This window comes from Felis catus, chromosome C2 (assembly GCF_018350175.1).
Source record: "Felis catus isolate Fca126 chromosome C2, F.catus_Fca126_mat1.0, whole genome shotgun sequence".
Classification (NCBI taxonomy): Eukaryota; Metazoa; Chordata; class Mammalia; order Carnivora; family Felidae; genus Felis; species Felis catus.
This window is the reverse complement of record NC_058376.1, coordinates 65,331,307-65,352,207: the sequence shown is the minus strand read 5'-3', so window position 1 is coordinate 65,352,207 and position 20,901 is coordinate 65,331,307. Positions and strand designations below refer to the sequence as shown.

The 20,901-nt window shown below is 45.8% G+C and overlaps 1 protein-coding gene and 1 non-coding gene across 2 annotated transcripts in view; both read right to left on the bottom strand.

The window, feature by feature from the left end:
- Positions 1-1,829: 1,829 nt before the first annotated feature.
- Positions 1,830-20,901, bottom strand: part of ARHGAP31 (Rho GTPase activating protein 31) — a 112,039-nt gene continuing 92,967 nt past the window's right edge. The window contains exons 9-12 of the mRNA XM_003991663.6: positions 19,447-19,509; positions 16,811-17,386; positions 13,508-13,788; positions 1,830-9,369 (exon numbers count right to left, since the gene is read on the bottom strand). Coding sequence (XP_003991712.2) covers positions 6,946-9,369; positions 13,508-13,788; positions 16,811-17,386; positions 19,447-19,509 — 3,344 coding nt within the window. The 3' untranslated portion in view covers positions 1,830-6,945. The remainder of the gene's footprint in view (positions 9,370-13,507; positions 13,789-16,810; positions 17,387-19,446; positions 19,510-20,901) is intronic.
- Positions 11,308-11,410, bottom strand: LOC111556417. The gene has a single exon (XR_002735898.1). It is a non-coding gene; the product is annotated as a U6 spliceosomal RNA (small nuclear RNA).

Genomic DNA, 20,901 nt, shown 5'->3' with positions numbered 1-20,901 from the left:
GCAGCATCACCTAACTGGGAACTGCTTAGAAATGGAAAATTTTGAGCCCTACCCAAAACCTACTAAGTCAGAAACTCTGGATAGAGCCCAGAAATCTGTTTTAACACACTCAAGGTGATTTCGATGAGATCCACCATCCTTAGACAACTTTGGCAGCAGTATATACAATCTGGAGAATGGACAGATGTCAATGAGACTTAAAGCAAGGAGATCAGTTAGCCAACCATTTAAAAAGTTCATGTACGAGAAGGTGAGAGGGGGTGGGGTGAGGTGTCAAAGTTGTGTGGGTGATAGAAACAGTGGGGTGAAAGGGAAGGACAATTCTGGTGAATAAAAACATTTTAGAGCAGAGAGGAAGAGGAAGCTTTCAAGTGAACCAGACTAAGGAAATGGAGGTCTAGGAGACAAGGTGAACTAGTGTTTCAAGGAAGAAATGATCAACAGTATCAAATATGAGAGAAGAAGGAAGTCAAGAGACAGAATTGACTGTTGATGTGATTATTGGATCATTGGTGACTTTAGCCAAGAGAAATTTTAATGGAGCAATGGGGGTGGAGGTCAGGTTGCAGTTGGTCCAGAGCAGTGAATTGGAATGAAGAAGTTGTGAATTAGAAGGTGTTCTTGGGAGCCCTTGGGAAGAGGAATAGCAATTCCTGTGAGCTAGAAGGAAGTTCAGGTACATACATATATGGATGAGAAGGGGCTGGTGGGGGGCAGGGGTATTGAAGAAACATCTGACAGCATAAACTTGTGAAGTAAGGGGCAAATTGGGGGGGGGGGGTGGATCAACCTAGGAGGGGGCTTAGAATAGTGAAATATCTTTTGTGAGTTTCTGGAATGAGGGTACTGATGAGGTGGTAAACCATAAATTTTCAAAGGCTCTCCTGCCACGGTTTTAAATTTTTCTCTGGTCTAATTCAACAATAAGTAAAAGAGTGGAGAAGGGTGGTAAGAGTCCTGGTCCTAGTTTGGAGGTTTGCAAAGCAGGTATTGCTGAAGTACTAGTGGTCAAGGGAGTTAGTAGTGCTGGTGGGAGTAGTTGAGATGCTATTCCTTGAGGTCTGGAAAGGCTAGGGAAGGAAGAATGAAGTCTGGTTGGGAGTACTGTCTCTCAGAGTAGGCGTAAGCCAGGCGTTAGTAATCTTGAGCAAGTAGAAAGGATACAGGAGCAAGGATAGGAGAAATTCTGAGAATGGAATATGAGAGTTTAGGATCACAGAGTTGTGGGTTGTGAAACCCTGGAGGCAAATGGCCCGAACTAAAGAGAAGTAAAAGCTGTGAGCAACTGTGCCAAGAGTGTGGGGTGGGTTTTCCTCAGGAACACTGAAATCATCCAGAGCAATGGTGGAAAGAGGGAGCTCGGTGCCAAAGACGGGGAGATCTGGGACATTGACTACATTGTAGCCACAAAGTATGATAAAAGTTAAAATAGCTGGATTCCATGAATTTTGGTAATAGATTTTTGTAGAAGATGGGCAGGAGCAATGGTGCAAAAGCGGAAGTGGGAAACTAGAGAACACCTAGTTTGTGTAACAAGGGAGAAATGTGTAGCCTTAACTGTTCAGGGACAGGAGCGTCCTCAGAGGAGAGTCAAGTTTTATTGAAATCCGGGAAGTGGAGGCAACATTGAGGGAAGATACCAGGGCTGTGATGAGAGAAGACTCCAGAGGCTGGAGGAAAGATTAAGAGTGAGGGCAACTGTGTGCTGCCATTTGGGGGGCAGTGGGCACGGATCCAGGAAAGAGAAACAGAGCAAGTGTGGATCTGGGAATAGGGAAGATGAAAAGGCATTTAGGGTAGTAATGAGGGATGACAGGAGCAGACCTGGGTAGTGTGAAGTTCTAAATGTTTTTATTTAGAAGGCTAGTATTTTTGTCCCCTTGGCAGTGGTGTTTTTCATTGCCAGATTGTAAGCCTTGGTTGTGTGATTTTTTTTTTCTAAGGGCCTGTGATTTAGACCCATTGAGTGCCTTTCTCCCCCTTTTTTTGTGATAATATATGCCAGGATTTTGCTTCTTTCCCTCCAAGCACCATTAACATAATCATTCAAATGAAAGAGCAGTCCCCTCCAATTGACTGATTCAAGTAATAGAAAAATTGAGTTCACATCTGTGCAGATGGATTCACATAACTTGGTAAGCTGTGGACTTTTGAGAAGCAATAGCTTTTTTTCTTCTTAATTTTCATGACAATATCCATTGATTTATAATGGGTATCTTTGGTAACATGTATGATTACAACAGTAAGAGAGAGAAGTTGCAAATATTTGACAATATTAAGAGGTAAAATAACAAAAACAAGAAAAATTTACTCAAGCAAATCATCAGGACTCCAGCTGTGAAACCAAACCTTGAAGAAAGAAAACCAACATCAAACCAGAACAATGAGCCTGATGCATATAATCTACTTTTCCTATTATTGATTTTGATGAGCCCAGGTCTTTCTCTAGTTCACAGTGCCATCATAAGCATTATCCTTTATATCATTTATTAGAATACATTTTTAAAGCATAACATCTGTTTTAATTACACTTAAATGTCTCTATGGATAGGTTTAATATTTATACTTTTTTAATCAATAGAAACAATTTGACTATATCTTTGGAAACACTTGTCGAGCTCAACAAACAGCTGAATCCATGTAGATTTCTAACAGATGCCTTTGAAAAAGTGCTTTATCTTGCAGAATTACAAGCCAGGAATTACTATGGCATTGTTATTGCAAAGCATTGTGATCCATCCAGTAAAACACACAGCTACCTACTTCGTGGGTTTCTTATATTTAGCTACATCCTCCTTCAACCTCACAGAGAAGTGATTTTGCATTGCTCATGAACCTCAAGGCTGCTAAATGATCTGCTGTGTGCCAGTTCGTCTGTGGTGGCCCCCAGTTTTATACTATCTAGACTGACACTGATCTCAGGCAATCACCCTTTTTCTATCTCCTATGCCTCTCCATGCTTGGAAGGTGATGACAAAGGAGGACACGTTCTTTGTCATTCCACATTTTGAGCTGACCTTCCTGCTGGAAGTGCCTAAAATCATACTCCTGACAACGCTTAACCCCAAGATTAATTTTGTCATCAGATAGGACAAGCCGGTGGTAGAATGTGGTCCTGTCCCGAACCTCTCCCACTCCAATTCCAGACAAATGAATCTTATGCTCCCCACTGCCCCTTCAAGACCTGTGTAGATAAATAAACCACCCAATTTTAGTCAAATGTGATTATCATGCGCTGCACATTAGGCATGAAAGGAGCAGCTTATCTTGGACCTATGACTTCATCATCAACAGGAGTTAATACATTTTGTGGTGATGGAAGTCTCTAAAGCCCCCTCTCAGGAGCATGGCATGCTATTACCTGGCTCATTAGCAGAGATCAGCAGGACTTCACAACCAAACCAATTAAGACTACACACAACTTCAGAACTATTTGTTCTTGATTACCGCTCTCTCATTTTTTAAACAAAGCAAAATTCTCAACGCCTGTCTCCCTAGTACCTTCTGCTGGATTTGCAATTGTGTTTAATTTGATGAAAGTCAGTAGGTAACTCGAACACTATTAACAATCCTATTAAAAGATGCTAGTTGCTACATGTTTCCCTTTCAGCTGTCATTTGATAACTTAATGGTTCTAAATCTTGTGCCTATTTGTTTATGGACTATTTCATTTGCTACCATGCCTCTCCCCTTTTTCAGTAGACTCTTCAAGGATTTAAGTTCTAAGGCACCCAGTGCAATATTAGTAAGCTCTTGATAAATACTGTTGAGGATGATGATGTTTATTACGTTTTTAAATTCCCCAGAATCCCGCATTTTGAGTCGGTCAATATTTTGAATTTTATGGCTTAGATTAAGCTGTCTTAATGGAGTTCTTGGTCAGGTCTCTTCACATTCCATCTAAAGCAAAGAATAAAAACCAAATTTCCCTCTATCTGGTCCATTTTGGCAAAAAAGAAAAGAAAAAAATAGCTGGCCTGAGAGGGCCATTTTGCCAATAAATACAGATTATACTCTCAAGCAACTGCTAACACTGAAAGAAACCATTAGGAGATGCATGCATTTCATTTCAACATTTAAATCCAGCCACCCCCATTTTGAGGACTGGTAATTGATTTGAAGGAGCACTTTGCCAATTTGATTTTTCAGCCCTTTGCAGAGCACCCTGTAGATCCTCCTGAAAACACAAGCCCTTGTTCTGTCCCTCCCCTGGGTGGAAGTGGGCAATTTGATTTCCAGCCGGCCGTTCTCAAGGGGGTCATTTTTCAGTCCCAAATGAATGACCAAATAGGTCATCTCAGGGCATTTGGGGGAACAATTTCAGGGGGGAAAATCTGAGTTCTCTGCCATGAAATGGAATTTCCTCAGCGCCAGGCTAGCCCTAGTCCCCAGGAAGTTTATGGATGCGTTTGTGACAGCTGACAGGCTGGGCTATAGTGAAGAAGAAGTCCACATTTTCGCAGCGGGACACTGATTGAGAAGGTGAGTCAGCTTCCACAGCCTTCTGGATTGACTGGCTAGGGAAGCTGAGAATACAGAATATCTCCAGACAGTTGTCATTGTGTCTCATGGTGGCATCCACATATCCAAACTCCTGAAGATGATGCTACAGACAAAAGGTGTCAGAGTCTGTCTAAGGAGCATGGCAGCCATTTAAGAAATGTGCCTAGGTGCCCCAAGCAGAACCCACTCATTGATATGTACTTAGTGGCTTCTGAGTCTATTCCCAAATAAAAATATATCCTCTAAGTGTTACAAACAAAAATTCAAAATAATCGTAAAACAGTTTAAATATTTCATTACTTGGCTCAGAGTTCTGATGGTGAGGCAAAGTCCAGTTCCCTTCCTCTCTCACATTGTAACTGGAACATGGTCTTTATCAAAGCATAGACACCATAGTGCACTGCGATTGGGATAAAGCCTATCTGCCCACATTTTCTGATAAGGCAGGAATGTACTTTTCAACTCTCCTGAACATGGCCTTTCTCATCTGTCACCACTATATTTCTTCACCTTGCTTGCCAAGGAGGAAAAATGCTATACCCTAGGACTTTGTTTTTTTAATGGGTTGACATCTCCTCAGCTGTTGGTCCAGTGTCTTGCTCACCTAATGAGAATGCAAGACCCCGAAACGCCTATTAACTGCTCCCCTCCTCACTCACCTCAGCGTCCTCTGAAAGTAGAACTCATCAGTTGGCCTGCCAGTTACCCCACCACAGACACTGGCTTAAAAGGTATAGGACAAGATTTTAAAACTGTAAGGTTTATCAGGGAAGAAGGGAGAGGGGAATATGTATCTGTTGCAGGGCATCAGCTTCCAATTTCTCACTGGACGAGGTAACTTTAATTCAGCCCCTACCTACCCCAGCAGCAGCATGGGTTGTGAGGCCTGCCCAGAGGTACTGGCTAGCCCCTAGAAAAAGTTCTGCAATGACTGAGCTTGTGGACAGAGTTCAGCCAGACTTGACCCTGAGAAGTCGTGGATAGGGCTAGAAACAGGTCTATTTTAATTTGTTTCTCAAATAAGATCGTTGTCTTAGGTTTGAAACTGCTGATACTCTAATGGCTTTTGCCTTGAGAAGGGCTCCTGTGAAGCCCTTTTTGGGGGAAGCACCAAAAATCTGCCAGCAGATTATATTAGTTCTCCTTCCTCTCACCAATCAAAAAGGAAAGAACCATTGGAAGTTCTAAAAAACTGAAATAAGATCAGATTGGTTTATTGCTTCTGCCTGCGTATAGACAGAAGAAGGGCAAGTTGGAGTGCTGGGGTGGGTGATGGATGAGGGGGATTACGGAAAGGAGAAAGATACTCAAATATGCTCTGAGTAATGGAAGGAGAGGGAGAGGGGGAGGCACCCACTGGCTAAAATGAAATGCATATTCAGAAGGGCAGCTCTCACCAAGTGGTAGTGATGGTCACCCTGCCAGGGTTCCCCACTTATCCTTTCCTGTACTCCCAGCCTAGTGTGGGGGAGAGGGAAGCTGAGCTAGAGGTGTTTTCTCTAATGCCCAACCAATTTAAACACATTAAGTTTAGAGTATGGTTCTGCCCATGCGTGAGGTTTTTCTCTATGATGATATCCTGTTCTTGGACTCTGATTTGGAAAGAAAACAGATCACTTCACTTCACTATTGCATACTCAAGTGAAGATTCAGCACATTTCACCGAGGTAACCCTCAGCTCAGCTCAGCCCCCACCTTGCCCAGCTACTGGATTTGTAAATCAGAGGTCAGGATAATGGTAGAGTCCCAAGTTAGCAAAAGCCACAGCCAATAAGTTTTCTTAGATTTTTCCAGTCTCAGGATTTGTTCTTGTGTATAGATTCTGATTTTCAACGCTGATATATGGAGCCATCTTGGACAGGTCTGCAGAGATTCCAGGGAAATTCACCCAGTTGGATCTTTAAGTGTTAGTTCGCACTTCCAAATCTTCTTCCATTCTGGAGTGTACACTTTTACAAAGCTTATCAGAAAGCTGGTCTAAAAGAACACATGCTTTAAAGAGCATTAAAGAGCATGATGTAAAAAGGAGGCCTTCAAACCTCAACAGCAACATTTTCCAACACAGGCAAAGGATTTCTCTTTCTTTCAAAAGACGTTATTTTAGCCAACTCTCAACGGTAATAGATAATGACAATGTGGGAGAAATGCAACTCACAAACAAACCGAAATCTCATTGGAGGCAAGAATTTCACCCTGTTCTGTTACCTGATCTTTTCCCACCTGCCGTTATGGATTTATCTAAATTTCATCTCTTGGTCCTTCCCTTGACCTCTTTTCTGGCAAACGAACTAATTAATAAATGGTCAAAAGTCTGAAGAAAGAGAAGAGGCCAAAATAAGCCCAAATTTGGATAACCTACGCCTGGAATAATGGCAAGTTGGCCCTGTAATAACTTCCAGATGATGAATCATGACATTTTTTTCAGACACCAGTGAACTGATGTCATTCTATTTGCCTCCCATTTCTTCCATCCAGAATCACTGATCTCCGCTGGGGCTGGTAAAAACAGCTGGTTGAGGTCTCTAGTCTTTGGCCATTCTTAGGGATGGTCATTTTATTCCTAAGTGTAACCCCTTCTGGTGTGACCCACGTGTTTTCTGCCAAATCCCCACAAAGAAGGCCAGGGGAAACTGTCTGGGTGGGACTTCTGATGGGGGACAGAAGAACCTTGGAATCTGTCACTGTGGATGAAGGGGGAGGGTGGTCCATAATGGGGAAAGGGGGACTGAATAAGATTAGGCTCTGAGGTCTTCCCGGTCTTGACCTGTGGAAAGGCTTAGATCCCCCTGATGGTCGCTCTATTTTTGAAGAAAGAAGGTTGTCTCCAGATGGCTCTGTCTCTGATGTGCGTTTTCTGCATTGCACTGTTGCATCCTGGGTGGAGAGCAGGTTAGCCAAGACTGGTTCTGGAGGAAGGGTGGGTCCCTCACACATGTGGGATGTAGTGGTATCCATTGGCAAGGATGCAGTGGTTCCTGTATCTTGCTTTGATTTCTCTTCTTTTGGGCTTTCTGAGGAAGAGACAGAATCATCTTTGGCAGATTTCTGATTGGTCTCACCAGTTGAGCTGGGTTCCTCTTGGCCCCTTTCCAGAGGCTGAGCCCCACTGTCGCCTGAGCTCTGAGAGGGCAGGGGCTGTGGGATCTGTGTATACTGAATCTTGGGTGGGATGACTGGGACTGCCCTGGCCTGGCACATTTTGACCATGAAGGAGGTTCTCACAGCTGACACACTCACAGGAGCCGAGTTACGGCGGCCTGTCAGGGCCTGAGCAACAATGTCCAAGTCCTGAGGGTCCTGGGAGTAAATGCTCCATGGGTCTACTTTACAGTGAGATGATGACATCCATGTGACTTTCCTGTCTGCTGGATCAGAGAGCTGCATTCCAGGTGAACCAAATGAGGCCACATTCTCAAACCGGAAGAGGTCAGTGATGGGAATGGCAGAGTCCAAATTGAGGGAAGAAGGCCTGTGTTTCCCTTTGGGGGGTCCACAGTCAGTGCCTCTCAGCTGTAACTTTGGGGGATGCTCTCCAGGCAAGGTACTGTCCTGCACACTAGGTGAACTTTCCTTGCTATTGTCTGGCCCAGGAACACTACCTTGCTCAATCTGAGGGTTGTTGTGCCCTTGGTGTGCCCCCAGTTCCTTTCCCTCTGCCAGGCTGACAGGGCTGATTTCTGCTGGTTTGGGCTGCAAACCACTTGGTCCCTTTTGGCTGGGAACAGCCTCTGTCCCTTTTGGGCCAGAGAACTCTCTGAAGGACCTTAGGGTTTTCTCATCCCGTTCAGTAATCTCTCTCCTGGATGCCAGGGATTGCAGAGGGTCGGAATTCCTCTCTGCCTCAAGGTTAGCACAGCTGCTGGAGGAGGGAGTCTCAAGAGTCCACTGGCTCTTGACAGAGGTGGTTTTGCTATCCAGAGAATGGCTCTGGCGAAGGCTGGGCCTGTGGGGAAGCCTCTTCTCCAATCGGTGGCCCTGGGTGCCCTGCACCTGGGCCTCTTGCACATCTTTCAGGGTGGGAGAGTGAAGGGGACTCGTTACCCACTGGGGCTCCTCCCAGGGTTCCACCATCTCCAGGCCATGCTGGGCAATGTCTGTCACAGTTTCGTCTTCATCACAGTCTGAGGGCTCCTGCACCGAATGGGCTACATCCCCCTCTCCTTGTGGGGAGATCTCAACCTCTCTTGTTGGGCTTCGAAGACCAGAGCCTTTTCCCTCAGGGGCAGCATTCTCTGAATTTTGATGTTCGCTTTCCCCTAGAGAGACCTCCTCCCCCTGACAAAGTCTGGGGGTCCCAGGGCTGCCTTTGGACTTCAGATGGTCTATATATGGATTTGTCTGCAAATTCCTAGACGAGTCTTCTCTCTCAGGGCTGCCCTTTGATAGCTGATCTCGAGGCGCCTCTTCCAGAGGAGTTGGAGGGGGCGCGGCAGGTGGGAGCAGAGGAGACAGATTCCCTCCCTGGTCCACCCTTGCTTGTGGAGAAGCCGCCTCAAACGGTGCGATTTCCAGAGGAGCCAGGCTGGTGGGATCTGGGCGCTGGCCCTTCTCTGGCTCAGATGGGTGGAGGCTGTTCATAGTCTCTGGCTTTTCTCTATTGGCTGCCGTGGAAGTCCCCTGTGTGCTCTGATTGGTTGGATCCCTAGTCCACTCCTCCACAGGGGTGGAGACAGCAGTTGGGCCACAGGACAAGCTCCCAGGAGGCTCTGGGGAAGGGAGAGGCCCTGGACTGGGCTCCAGGATTGACTGAACTGGGCAGATCTTTGGAGCAGGTGGTGGCAGTGAGAGTTCCTCCTCAGATTCAATGATTTTCAGCTCCTGTTGAATCTCGGGCCAGATCAGGGTGTTGGCCAGATCATCTTCATCCTGAAAAACACCAAGAAACGGATTATTTTAGAGCCAAGGGCTCTCGGCACCGACAACTGCAACTGTTTCTCAGGGAGAGTAAAGGGATTGGCGAGGTGCCAGGCTGCACTATCCCAGCAAGTAAAGGACACTGCATTAATAACCATGGATGTTTACTCAGTGCTTATGATGTGCGGTAACACATTTTAACTGCATTTTCTTGTTTAATTGTCCCAACAACTCTAAGAGGTAAACACTACTATAACTACTCCCATTGTAGAGGTGAGGAGACCTATGTTCAAACAGATTAAACAATTTACCGAAATCACAGAGCAGCAGCCTGGGACTAAAATCCAGCTGTGTCTACACCAGAACAGAAACACTTAATCCCTGTGCACTGTTGACTTATAAAACAAACCAACCCCTGGTCTCATTTAACCTCAGGTTTACCAGATGGCACACAAGAAACAGATTCTCCCAGTGGAATGTAAATGTTAAGTCTTGCCCTGACATCTGCTTTCCAAATAAATAAATACAGATTTTATTTTATTACCAAAGAAATATGTATTTCACATGGAAAAAAATTTTTTAACACATATTAAAATAAAGGAGAATACAAAAACAGCAGAATCTTATATTCCTACTACCCACAGATAACCACTGTTGATCTGAAGGGGTGCCTTCTCCTCCATCTTGTTTGCTGCCCTTGTCTCCCCTCAAGTCTAGTTTCTCTTTGTCTGACTCCTCCCTTACCCTACACAAAGCCCCAAACTGTAGACAGGAAAGGGATGAAGGGAGGCCTGGTCGGGGCCTGGGAAACAAATTTCAGTGGCCTTCAGTTCTCTCAAGGTCTAATTCTGTCCCAGGGAGAAGCAGTTCTAGAAGGCATATCCATCCTGTGGGGGTTCAGGCCTTTATGAGAAACCTGACCTCATGCCAACCTGACATCACTTCTCATCCGGCTCTGATCATGTGTTTCATGTTACAATTAATTTGATGCTTATCTTATCTTTCCCAATGAATGGACCATGAGCTCTTGGAGGTCAAGAATTGTGTCCATTCGTCTTTGATTCCTCAAGGCCAGAGCCTGGTATACTGTGAGTAGTTGCTCAATAAGAGGTTTTCTTTTGAGTTATTTCTATTTGAGTTATTTCCTTCAGAGAATTCTCCAGAAATAGGATTACTTGGTCAAAAGGCAGGGATATTTTTAGGATCTGATTCTACTGTATTGCATTCATTTGTATCTATTTCTTTTTTTTTTTTATTAAAAAAATTTTTTTTCAACGTTTATTTATTTTTGGGACAGAGAGAGACAGAGCATGAACGGCGGAGGGGCAGAGAGAGAGGGAGACACAGAATCGGAAGCAGGCTCCAGGCTCTGAGCCATCAGCCCAGAGCCTGACGCGGGGCTCGAACTCCCAGACCGCAAGATCGTGACCTGGCTGAAGTCGGACGCTTAACCGACTGCGCCACCCAGGCGCCCCATTTGTATCTATTTCTATTTCACCTTCAGGGCAGGGGCAGCCTCTCTTTACTCTTCTCAGCACCTCCATTTATTGATCTCTTACTAAGAGATCAATAAATGAGCATGTAAACTCCTCTCCACCCCTCTCTACCATCTCAGTAAGTGGACCATGGTGCATCTTTCTGCTCAGATCAGAAATCTATGAGGTGTCTTGACTCTTCCTTCTTCCTCACTCTTACCCAATCCCTCACCAAGTCCTGTTCATTTTAGCTTCTTTCTTTGTGTGATAATTAAAATTATTAAAATTGTGTGATAGTTAAAATTATTAAAATAAAAATATTATTTTAGACGTTGCTATTTTATTTTATTTTACTTTATTTTATTCTAGTTTATTTTAAGTAGGCTCCATACCCAATGCGGAGCGTGAACTCATGACACTGAGATTAAGAGTTGCAGGCCTTACTGACTGAGCCAGCCAGGAACCCCCCCCCCCCAAATATGGAAGCTTCATGAACTTGCATATCATCCTTCACAGAGACCATGCTAATCGTCTCTGTACCACTCCAATTTTAGTATGTGTGCTGCTGAAGTGAGTGCCACTCTAGCTTCTAAATAACTTGAAGCCTTCCATTTCTATCTCTGTTGCCCCCACCCTTGTCTAAGCCCCCATCTTTTCTCACCTGGTCTGTCACATACTAGCCTTCTAACTGGCATCCCTGCCTCCTCTCCGGCCTCGTCCAAGCCATTCTCCTCACAAAATAGAGGGACCTTTAAAGTATAAAATTCTGCACAGATCAGATTTCCCACTGCTCCTTAATCTCCAAATCCCTTCCAAGCAGCCCTGTCTGACTGGCCCCTGCTTCCCTCTGGGCCTCTTTCTCTGGCCCAAATTCCTGTTCTCTGGTCTTGTTCTTGTTTCTTGAATGTTTCATGCTCTTTCCCACCTGAGATTCATGGCACATCTTACTCTTTCTGCCTAGAAATCTCTCCCTTCCTATTCTGTCCCCTGCCCCTTTAGTCTAGCTAAGTTCTCAGTCTAAATGTCTATTTTTCAGAGAAGTCTTCCCTGACCATTGTGACTCCCCTCCTCCCTCTGACTAGGTTAGGTCCTCCTGTTATACACTCTCACAGCATGCTGTAATTCCACATCGTCCTAGAAAGCATGCGTTTAATGACCTTTCACCCACTAAGCTGTCAGCTCGAAGAAGGCAGACTGCGACTGTCTTGCACACTGCAGTCATCTCCATGCTCAGAGGAGTGCCTGGCCCAAAGTAGGTGTTTACATACACTTTATTTATTTATTGGTTTGTTTAAAATTTGTTTTCACGTTTATTTATTTTTGAGAGAGAGAGAGACAGAGTGTGAGCAGAGGGGCAGAGAGAGAGGGAGACACAGAATCTGAAGCAGGCTCCAGGCTCCATGCTGTCAACCAAGAGCCAGACACGGGGCTCAAACTCACAACTGTGAGATCATGACCTGAGCAGTCGGCTTAACTGACTGAGCCACCCAGGCACCCCTATTATTGTTTTTCTTTAATGTTTATTTTTGAGAGAGAGAGGGAGAGAGAGGGGAGCGAACCCACACAAGCTAGTGGGGGAGGGGCAGAGAGAGAGGGAGACTGAGGATCCAAAAGGGTCTGCGCTGACAGTGGAGAGCGTGATGTGGGTCTCGAACTCACGAGCTAAGCCGAGAGATCATGACCTGAGCTGAAGTTGGACACTTAACCGATTAAGCCACCCAGGCGCCCCTTAAATACATTTTTAAACTGAGGAATGGACTGATGCCTTTACCTGTTCCCCTGAATCCAGCCTGGTTCCCCTTCCAGAACTAATTTTATCTGCTTCTGAAAGCAGTGCTATTCCCAGAATTCAATCCCTGTAAGAATGTCCATATCCTTCTCCTTCTACAGTGGCAAACACATCCATCAGGAACCTTTTCTCAGCCCTCTTGAGGCCACTATAGCACTCCTGCACTGCCCTAACTCCCAGCACATCGTCCTTTTGTGCATGTCCTGGAAACCAAATCCCCGGAAACAAGTTAAAAGGCAAAGAACTTCCTTTCTCCTTTGACATACACGCCCAGGTCACAGAGCTGCCTCCTCAGTGCAGGACTCCTCCCTGGATGCCCTGGAAAACCTCCTCACACCTTCATTTTATAAAAGGACATCCCATAAAACCTTGGAAAAATTTCACCTCTAAAAAGTACATGAGGTGTAATAAGCCCTGGCATCATGTTCTAACTTCTCCAGAAGCCATGGGGGAAAGGAGCGATTCCTGGAAATCTTCCAGAAGACTTTACAAACGTGCACAGGCAACCGTCCATCCAGGATGTCTGGAATAAAGCTGGACCCCATAATGGTCATCATATTTGGGACTGGTTTTGTGCTGCTTCTGGGATCGAATGTCATTATATTCCAAGGACGTGTCACTGGTTTACGGTGACCTCAGATCAGAAATATTTAGAGTTGAGCCTGTCCTAGGGAATCTGAGCTGGATGGTTCCTTCCCATCATCACAGGCCTTCTGAAAAGTCCACTGAAAAAGACTCCCAGACCTGATTAGAAGACTGTCTCCTAAAGTCCCTTTGGCAGAAACTGGCTCTAAAAAAATAAAAACAAACTGCTTTCAGCTAGTCCGAGAACCCTTGGGATAAAGAGGATTCTTCCTGGCCGGATCAGGCAGTGAGTCCACCTTACCATCTCGTGGAGAAACACGGCTTCGGCTCTGGCCCGGGGGCTCTCCTGCAGAGTGCTGGGCTTCCCCTGGTCAGCCTCACGACCCTCCTCCACCACCTTCTCTGGATCTAGCCTCTTCTCTAATTCACTTGGATGTTGAGAACCCAGGGAGATTTCTGGAGCCTTCTTTTCCTCCAGTTGGGAGCCTGGCTCCAGGGAGAGGTCTTTGCTGCATTCCTCTGTCCTCACTGCTTCCGGTCCTGGCTTGGCATCCTCGAGAGCCGCCTTCTTAGGTACAGAAGCTGCAATGAGGATGAGAGTTACCTGTTGAAGACTTCATTTGAAAAGAGGCTGTTTCCAGCACAGTCACCGTCCTGGACTAGTCCTCCTTCCCAAGTATGGAGAAAATTCTCCCAGCCTGCTGCCCCTCACATTCTTTACCCTCTCCTTCTAGCCATGTCCTGCCTTCAGTTCCCAAAGTCACAGACTGTCAGAGATGGGAGGGGCCTTGAAGATCATCTAGTCCAGGGGCTCGCGACTAGGAACCATTTGCTCTTCCCCTCCCCAGGAGACATTTGGCAGTGTCTGTGGACAGTTCTGGTTGCCACAAGTAGGTGGGGAGGAGGTGGCTACTGGCATCTCGTGAGTAGAAGCCAAGGATACTAAGTATCCTACAAAGCATGAAACAGCCCCACCCCCAACAAAGAATTGCCCAGCCCACAATGTCAATAATGCCAAGGTTGAGAAACCCTGTTCTAATCTAAGCTTTCACTTCACAGATAAATAAATTCGGATCCTGACAAGTCAAGCAGTTACCCGGGGCATAGAAATCTATTATTTACACAAAGCTACAAAGATGTATTATGATTATGATTGACAGCTTCCTGTGTGACCCTTCCCAGGGGTTTTCCGCACATCAATCTGGATATATCTAAAATGAAATGATTAAGCCCTGGTCTTTTTTTTTTTTTAACGTTTATTTATCTTTGAGACAGAGAGAGACAGAGCATGAATGGGGGAGGGTCAGAGAGAGAGAGAGACACAGAATCCGAAACAGGCTCCAGGCTCTGAGCAGTCAGCACAGAGCCCGACGCGGGGCTCGAACCCACGTACGGCTAGATCACGACCTAGGCCGAAGTCGGACGCTTAACCGACTGAGCCACCCAGGCGCCCCTAAGCCCTGGTCTTAAACAGACCAGAGGGAGTGGAGAGGGAGGCAGACTCCAAGTTTGACCTCTGCTACTTGCATGAAGAAGGTCCCATCTCATTGTATAAGGCTGTTTTCACAGTGCAGGATAAAGACTAAATACCCAGGACAGTAACCAATCACACAAAAGCCTTTGGAAACACCTTCTCTTCAAAGGCTTCACTTCCTCTTCTAACCCTCACCCTGCTCCATCCACACCAACCCACCACCCGGAGCATTCCCCAAACAAGGCATCACTTGATGCACCTGAGCTTCCGCTCATCTCGTGCCCCATGTCCTTAAGGGAATGGGAGGAGAAAAGGACGAATTTACTGAAGATCTTCTGTGAGCAAGACTGAGTAAGCATTTTATGAACATTCTCCCATTGAGACTTCACCCCAGCCCTTGAGATACCAATCACCCCTGGCTCAGAGATATCAACCATTGTCCACTGTCACACTGCCAAAAAGTGCTGAAGCTAGGATGCGAATTGGCCCAGTTGAAGTCCAAAACCTACACACTTCCCACAATATTCAGCTGCCTCTCAGCCCAGAATATCCTCCCCATCTTTTCTGGGTGGAGAAAGCCTAACCATTTAGGTTAGGTTAGAAGGCCCAGCCCAAATGTCACCTCTTCTGGGAAGCCTTCCTGGAATTCTCCTGAGTGGACTGCCTCTTCCTGATGCCCTTGAAATCCTTCCTGAACACATCTTTCATTACGTTTCAGGGACCTAAGCCCTCCCTCATTCAAAAAGCCCAAGGAGGGTCTCCTGCTACTTCTACAGGCTGACCTGTGCGGCATTTCGGTACAGTTTAATTTCTCTCCCTAGTTTGTGAGCCTGCTGGGTCAAGGGAACATGTTTTAACAATTTTTGTAACTCCACAGTCCATTATAAACATGTGAAGGAGCATGGTGGAGTGTTTTAAAACCTGGATTAAAATCCTGGTTTTTCCGTTTCCGTGCTATGGCTCATTTGGCAAGTTAACTGATTCCTCTCTAAGCAAATGGGGATAATAGTAACTACCTCTACCTCACAGAGTTGTTGTGAGGAGAATGAAGATAATGCATGTAGAACACTTAGGACAGTGCCTGATACCATAACAGTTGTTCAAAAAAGTTTAGCTAATATTAATAATGAAAATATTCTTTTTAAAGATGTTTATTTATTTATTTTGAGAGAGAGAGAGAGAGAGAGAGAGCAAGTGGGGAAGGGGCAGAGAGAGGGGGAGAAAGAGAATCCCAAGCAGGTTCTGTGCTGCCAACTCAGAGCCTGATGTGGGGCTCAATCCCATGACCCTGGGATCATAACCCGAGCTGAAATCAAGAGTTGGACAATCAACCTACTGAGCTATCCAGGCACCTCGATAATAAAAACATTCTTAATCCACAAGGAGCATTGGTTGGTTTGTCTGTCAGTCATCCTCTCCTTTGAGGTTCTCCCTACTTCCATTTTATGTGGCTCACAGTTGGCTGTTCATCATAGAACCCCCTCCTAACTCCAAATATGGTTCAGAGACTCACCCTTAGCCAATTATAGGACCCTAATTGCTTGGCAACCATAACTGGTCCACGGTTGAGCCTGTGACCCAAGCAGGACCAATCAGAGTCTTCCCCACATTTGACATATGGAAATTGGGAGCAAGATGTTCTTTCTCATCGCTAGGATTGCTAGCCATGTTCTCTGCAGATATGAGGTAGAAATGAGGGATGAGAAGAATTGAATCCCTAATTCTAGCTTTTGAGCTAGAATTCCATTCTTTGAGCTTCTCCCCCTACCTTCTCACTATGTGAGTGAATAAAATAATAGGCATTATTTACTGAGTATTTACTATGTATTAGACACTGTTCTGAGAGCCTTACATGTATTAACTAACTTAATATTCACAGCAAATGTATGGAGAAGATAGGATTATGAACATCATTCCCTTTTTACAGATCAAGAAGTTGAGGCATACAGCTGAGCTGCTAAAGACCATACAGTGAAATGGCTGAGACTGGACTTGCACTTGGGCAGTCTGGCTCCACAGCCCATGGTCTTAACCACTTCACCATATTGTCTTGAAAACTCTGTTCAAGCAAGATTAAGACTAGCTTTTTACCTCTTGCAATGAAAAGAAACCCTTTCTCCCCTGCTTTACCTGCAGAAGTCTCAGCGCCCAGTGGCTTGTCGTCTTCAGGCCAACCTCCACTCTCTGAGCCCTGGAAAGAAAACTCTTCCAGGCTGGAAAGTGACTGGAGCTCTTTTGGGGGTGTTCTGCACGGGGTGCTGTTGGTGCTGATGACAGCCGACACACGGAGCGGCACGGACACAGCGAAGGGCTCAGAGATGTTCAGGGCCTTGCGCTGGTGACGGGGTGAGGGCTCCATCTGGAAGAGACTGCTGGTGAAGACAGATTTGCTGGGGTTGTCGTTTGATGTGTAGAACATACCCAGCATCTTCGGGGCTGTTTGCTCGCTCTCGGGATCCTCGATGGGCCGGAACACCTTCAGCTGCTCAGGTGGGGGCCGGGCCTGAGCACTCTCGAGTTGGCTTCGGTCACTGCTCACGTCAAAGCCCCCCTCTGCCCCTGCCGGCATCCCCTCCTGGCCCCACTCGCCCTCCTGCTTGCTGAGGTCACAGGAGCTGCCAGGGCTGGTCGAATGCAATTTTGCCGCTGGAATGAAAAATCCACCAGTGGTGACTGTTCGATTAAAATTTCCTTTGGTTTCTTTCCCTGGTGAAAAAGCAAACAGACACATGGTCAGCAGCCGGGGCAGACATACGACTACACAGCCTTCCAGTAAGGGAAGGTATACAGCACTTGAATATTGGAAAGGCATCGTGTTCTAGTAAGGGCCTAGCCCTCCTAATAAAGACAGGTGGATACATTTGGTTGACAAGAGAGTAAGCTTCCTCTCATGTGCACAGAATGTTGGCATGATGCCCTGACAGGACCATTTGCTGTCATCAGATGCATCTGTTTTAAACTTTGCAGGTAGAGCTGTTTCCCCAAGACGGCCACTGCTAAGGTTGCTAAACAGAACAGTCATCCACCAAGCAGTAAATGTAGATCTTGAAAAAGAAAAAAGACAGATGGGAGGTGGCAGAATGATGTTTTCTCAAAAGGAAGGAGAAGACAAAAAGGGCAAACTAACAGAATTTTGTTTTATTTTAAAACTCGAAAACGTATTGTTTTAAGCCTCCTCTGGCAGATGGACCCAAACAGGGGTTTGATTTCCCAGCAAGGAGACAAATGCTGTTGTTCTCAGCTAGACCTTTCTCCCTTTTCCCAGGCTTCCTCCTGCTGATTCAGGGGATGAGAAACTAGAAATGTAAATTAATGAAAAGTTAGAAAGCCCAGTTGTGAGGAGCAAGTTCCCAACCGACTTAAAAGTGAAAGTAAAGAAGAGAAAAATCTGTATGGGAAATAAACCGCAAGATAACAAGTGAGTTGTCTGGGATCGGGAAAATGATTCCCAGCAGGCTAAGGGCTGTGCTGGACATCTTATGTAACGTGAGGTTTGAATGTTCTGTAGGGGAAGTGTAATGACCTCCTTTAACACATGAGGAATGCGAGACTCAGAGGGGCAGATACCTGCCCAATGCTCATCCAAATGAGGACCTACATTTTGAAATATTAAATTCTGTGGCGCAGGGCAAGAACTGCCTCAAAAGTTTTCCAAACCAAAGCAAACGGATGACTAGAAAGGTGAGACAATGCTAAAAGGATCGCGTCAGCTTAAAAAGAGTTCACTGTCGGGGTGCCTGGGTGGCTCAGTCGGTTAAGCATCTGACTTTGGCTCAGGTCATAATCTCCCAGTTTGTGGGTTCAAGCCCCACTCTGGGCTCTGTGCTGACAGCTCAGAGCCTGGAGACTGCTTCAGATTCTGTGTCTCCCTCTCTCTCTCTCTGCTCCTCCCCTGCTTGTCCTCTATCTCTCTCAAAAATAAATAAACATAAAAAAAAAGTTCACTATTTTAAAAGTTTACAGTTATTTTTAAAAGGTTGTTCTAAAGACTTTCTGCAGTGTTTCAGGCTGCCTCATTTATCAAAGAGCAAAATGTTTTGTATTAAAGGAATTGGAAAGTCATGGGATAAACGGGGGAAGCCCTGTGCCTCGCAACTTGTAGCAGGGGTTGTTGGCTGCTTAAGGGAAAAAAAAAAAAAAAAAAACAGGAGTGAGAGGTGCAGGGAGGTCAGCCCTTAAGACCAATGTGGTGAGATGCCACTTTGGTGGGGTGTCACCTTGCATGCAACCCTCCACACATCTACTCCACCAAAGGATGACCAGCTACGTGCCAGGCTGGTGCCCATCACTGTTTACTGATAAGTGAATGAATGAATCTACCAACTCAAAATCATGACCTGAGAGCCTATGGGAGCACATAAATTCAAGACACATAAGTACACAGGAACTAAACCATGAGGTAAAAACCAGTGTTCGGCTCTTCTTTATGCCCAAGGGGGAAGACTCGTCTGTCTTGATTCTCAGGAGTTGCCCTTCTACCTGGTTGAGATTTGAGTGTAAAATGGCTGCCATCTCCAGCTATGGTTAGAGGAAGGCTGGAGGAACAGGATGGCCCTTTAGGCCAAGACCTGTAGTGTAATGGCAGGGATTAATGCAGCGGCTGTGTGAACCCCTTGGGTTCAGGGTTCAGGGCAGATTTGGGACTAGGGGATGTGCATGATTGCTATGAGATGAGCAGGCAGGTAGCTCATGAAGGCAAGTCTGGTGTGGGAGCTCCTGTCTCCCAGTAGGAATCCCCAGTTCCAAAGGTAGTTGTGAGATCTCACCTTCCACAGGCACTGAGCACAATGAGTCCATGCTTTTAGCTGGTCGGATAGTAGCCTTTTCCACTAAAGACAAAAGAAAAAATATCCCTGATGAATGCATATTGAGGGGAAACATTCAGAACAACAGGTCAGGCTGTACATACACGAGAGAACTTTCTTCAGGAAAGTTTTTCCAAGTACTTATAATTCTCCCCTTTAGAAAACATTCCTCATTCCACCCTAGATGCTCCTACTTTCATGATTGGACTGAGCTTATAAAAACAGGGCATTCATAGATCAACATTTTATTAACATTTTACAAGCACAGGTAAATTACAATTTTGTCAAATAGCTGTTAGCAAATGAGGAGCCTTGAACCCAATTTTATTACACCAAGATTCATCCATGGCATAGAATCCATGGGGCTCCCGGCCACCCCTTCTATCTAGCAGGTGGGAGAGCAGGATTCTTGGCTGCAGCCACACCTGACAGCACCCAGGAATTGGGTACAGCAAGTGAGAGGGCCCAAGGGACTGAAGTCCCATGTCTCCCCCATGCAGGTCTGCTCCTGCCCTCTGCAGACTGGTTGCTTCTCCAAATGATCTCACCCACCAACCTCACCCTGGAGCAGACCCAGACCAAACCAACCTTTTCTGAGCACTTACTATGTGCCTGGTGTCCTCTGTGCATCTTTGTAAGCCACCTAGGCAGATTTGGGGAAGAGTGTAGCTTAAAGAAGTAAACACTTATTCCAGGGACAGGATTAGGCACTTCAAAATGTCATCTCTTCTCAGGGAGCTGAACTGGTTGAAAGACAGCTCCTCCCAGCAGGCTTTGTAGGAGGGGAAAGAGGGCATTCTGGGAGCTGAGTGGGAGCCCTAGGACTTGTGGCTGTAAGGTAACTCTGGGTTCAGACAGATCTGGCTTTGAATCCCAACTCTGACACTTTGGGCCATGTGAACTCAGATATGTGGCTGACCTTTTCTCTAAACTTCAGTTTCCTCACATGTAAAATGAGGAAAAATAGAGTTGTCATGAGAAATGCATGAGCCGTGCATTTAAATAATCAGGTTGTACTAACCCAGAACACAGTCAATGCTCGACAAACAATAACCCTTGTTGCTGTTGTTCTTCAGGATAAACCAGGGCTCAGCAGCAGGAAAGACTCAGGAGATGGTCTGGAAGAGGCACTCAGTGTTGGCCCCAACTCAGACTGAGCTGTTTCAGCCCTCTTTTAAAGTTCCCCCATTTTCCTCCTTGCCCCAAACCCTGCTGCCTCTGAGAGGCTCTGAATTAGCCCCTTGGCCTCCCTGCTCGGGGCTTCTCTCTGCCTGGGGCCCGGAGAGAGAGGACAGAGCCATCTTCACTCAAACCCTTGGAAACAGCAAGACTGCCTTCAACCTCCTTACTTCTACTAGTAGGGCTAGATCTCTTGTCCTTTCAAGATCTGCTATTTTCACAAGTTTACAAACTAAC